General features: G+C 38.2%; 1 protein-coding gene across 1 annotated transcript in view; it reads left to right on the top strand.

The window, feature by feature from the left end:
- The window catches only part of LOC137740744 (RNA-dependent RNA polymerase 1-like), a 5334-nt gene extending 3593 nt beyond the window's left edge, over positions 1 to 1741 (top strand). The window contains exons 2-3 of the mRNA XM_088700710.1: positions 1 to 92; positions 1040 to 1741. The exon at positions 1 to 92 is cut by the window's left edge and continues 385 nt beyond it. Coding sequence (XP_088556836.1) covers positions 1 to 92; positions 1040 to 1741 — 794 coding nt within the window. The remainder of the gene's footprint in view (positions 93 to 1039) is intronic.
- The last annotated feature ends 1390 nt before the right edge of the window (positions 1742 to 3131 follow it).

The following is a 3131-nucleotide window of genomic DNA, read 5'->3' as shown; positions in this document are numbered from 1 at the left end:
TGGAGTATTGGCTCGACCTTTCCTATGAGAACATCGGGCAAATTGAGTTGCATCGTCCGCTTGACACCCTTATGGACTATCTTTTGATTCAGGTACACACATTCCCGAAAACTAATCCTTTGGAGTGTTGAGATCAATTTACTCTAAGGTTTAACAGCGTGAATACAATGTATATTACTAGCTAGTACGCACCATGCCACCATGCATGTGTTCATTTGTCTGCATCTGAAATTATATATCCAACTGTTTTCACTAGTTCGGGTCAGGATAAATTTCACCTTTTTTCTTTAATTTGCATCAAAACTCATTGTAAGTTAGAAACTCCTATGTCATCGTCATCTTCTTCTTCTCCTATAGTCACAACTCGCGTGACAATTCCCTTCAAAATTAATATGGCCGTCGCTGCAGACTAGAACTTATGTATTTGTACTAATAATGCAAATAAAAGAAAAGAGAAAAGAGAAAAGAATTACATGATTATCTATGTAATAAATTAGAGACAAACTGGTCTGAAAGCTCCTCCTCCCTTGTTCTTTGACAAATAGTGCCTGTGATTGGAGCACCAGAAAATCACCCTCTTCCAATTCCAACGGAAACAAGAGCACAACTAATTTTTGATCAGAAGCTGTTGAAGAACCACTTCAGGATTTCGGTTTATTAATGTAGGAGAGAGCCACGGAGGAGGTAGAAGATAGGGGAGTTGTTGACTTACCCCAAGTGTTTTATGAAAAAGGTAACAAAATCTTATGTTGACCTAGATTATGGAACTGCAGATGGAGAGAGAATTAGATAATTTATAGTTATAAAAACTCAAGGTCTTGTTTTGGTGACTTTTAAAACTTCAATTAATTTCTTAGAAATCACAATATTCTATCAAACTAGAAAAAAGGCCCTATTAACTCAGAAGTATTTGTTAACTACTGTCTGGTTTCCATGATTTTGAGTAATCTAATTATTTTCAGCCGCACTATTTATTTTCTAAGGTAAGAAGTATCTTTTTCTTATTGAACTATATATGTGTCCTTTCCTTTATTATCAGTTAAATGGCGCTCCTCGAATATATGCCAAAAAATTACATAAGGATTATGAAGACCCTGATATGAAGTATTTCAAGGATAACCCTAATGACCAATGGATTAGAAGTGTTGATTTCACTCCATCATACTGTATTGGTCACTCTTCTGCAATATGTTTGGAGCTTCCTTATGGTTGCCAACTTCCAGATTTCATAAAATGCGTTGCTTCTTATAAAGTGAGGATAGGGAACTTCATCTTGCAGACTAGTTCTGCTCTTTCTTGCTACCATGATTTAGTCCCTATTGTCGATTCTCCTCCAAGCGTTGATTTGCCGTATTCTATTTTGTTCAAAATCAACATATTGGTTCAGCATGGTCATCTTTCATGGCCAACACTTGATGAAGACTTGTATGTGTTGGTTGATTCAAGCCAAACAAATTCTCACTTGATAGAGTATGCCCTTAACCAATTATTTCATTTAAAAGAGATCTGTTATGAACCTTCAAAGTTGCTTAAGAAGTACACGACCTCAGAAATAGACAAACCTCCACCAAGGGAATCCTTAGATTCTGGGTACGTTTATGTACACAAAGTCATGATAACACCGTTCAAAGTGTATTTTTGTGGTCCGGAGCTTATATTGTCAAACCGTGTTCTACGAAACTATCGAGAGGATATAGATAACTTTCTTCGTGTCTCCATCTGGCAGATGGACCCACTCTAGGCATCAAAGATAGGATCCTTGGCATTCTAAAAAAAGGGATCATAATTGGGAAAAAGAAGTTCAAATTTCTTGCATTCTCACCTAGTCAGTTTCGTGATTGTTCATTGTGGATGTTCGTTCCAAGAGGAGGACTCACTGCTTCTGATGTAAGAGCGTGGATGGGAAATTTTAGTCCCATTAGAAATGTGGCAAAGTGTGCAGCCAGACTCGGCCAATCCTTTCGTTCCTCTATTGATATCAACCATGTCCAGCTTATAACTATTGCTTAGAAGGGCCTTGAGACTGCCCTTAAGGAAGAAATTTTATGACGTACAGTTTAATGAGCTGCAAGAGTTGGTGATTGCGGCCACTAAGTATGAGAAGTTGTTGCTCAAAGAGCAGTAATTGCAGCATTCTTCAAAAACACCACATTTCTACGAAAGTAAAGCTGCCATCCACCAAGTGGAGTTTGAGGGAGAGCCAGAAGAAAATGATGGTCATGGTAGAGAAGTGATAGACATGTGTGCAGCAGAGATGACCACTCCCCTTAAACCTTTGATGGTGAAAGGATTGGTCCAGACGGTCAAAGATCAAAAGGTGGTAATGAACGACGATAGATTTGTTCTTATGAAATCCCCAAAATACTAGAACTATTCCTTTGATTTAACCAAGGTCGTAGAAATTTATGAAGAATTGGTATGGGCAAGAGTAATTGTGCCTGATAACACCAAAAAGCTACCTAAGCTTGAGGAATTAAGAGGAAAAAAGTATTGTAAGCTGCACTACACCTTCAACCACTCTATCACTAACTGTGTCCAGTTTAGAGATTGGATACAAGATCTCATCATTAAAGGAAAGTTTCTATTAGAGAAGCCTTAGGCCAACATGATGATTGATACATATCCCTTCCTAGAAGCCCCAATAAACATGATTAATTTAATATGAGCCAAGAAAGGAAAAGGAAAAGCCACTTGGGGGGAAAAAACATAATGAAAAATCTACAGGGGAAACTCTCAAGATGCCCGAACAATCCAAAGCAGCCATGATAAAGGAGGTAGTTTTATATAGTCAATGCCAATATAAGTATGAACTAGAGGTATCAGTAGTAGGAGCCATCATTGATTAGGAGCAGATCAAGAGAAGGAAGAACATAAAAACCGCATGAGCATCATGCGGGCAGCCGAAAGGGAAACCTTTAGGAACGTCTTTCAAAGGTTGGGAAGAGATTCTCAACCTAAAAACTTGTCTGAAGTATTCAGAAACTATGAAGCTTCAGAAGAAGTGGAAGACAAGGAGGCCAAGATACCAAAGTGGGTGGATGTAAGGCTATCCCAGCCAAGTTATGTTGGAAGAGATGTTAGAATGAAAGGAAGGACAGTAAATCTGGTCACAAAGAAGAATCTTGCCCAAT

This window comes from Pyrus communis, chromosome 9, assembly GCF_041283825.1.
Source record: "Pyrus communis isolate YQ-2024b chromosome 9, ASM4128382v1, whole genome shotgun sequence".
NCBI lineage: Eukaryota > Viridiplantae > Streptophyta > Magnoliopsida > Rosales > Rosaceae > Pyrus > Pyrus communis.
This window is presented reverse-complemented; position numbering and strand designations above follow the sequence as displayed.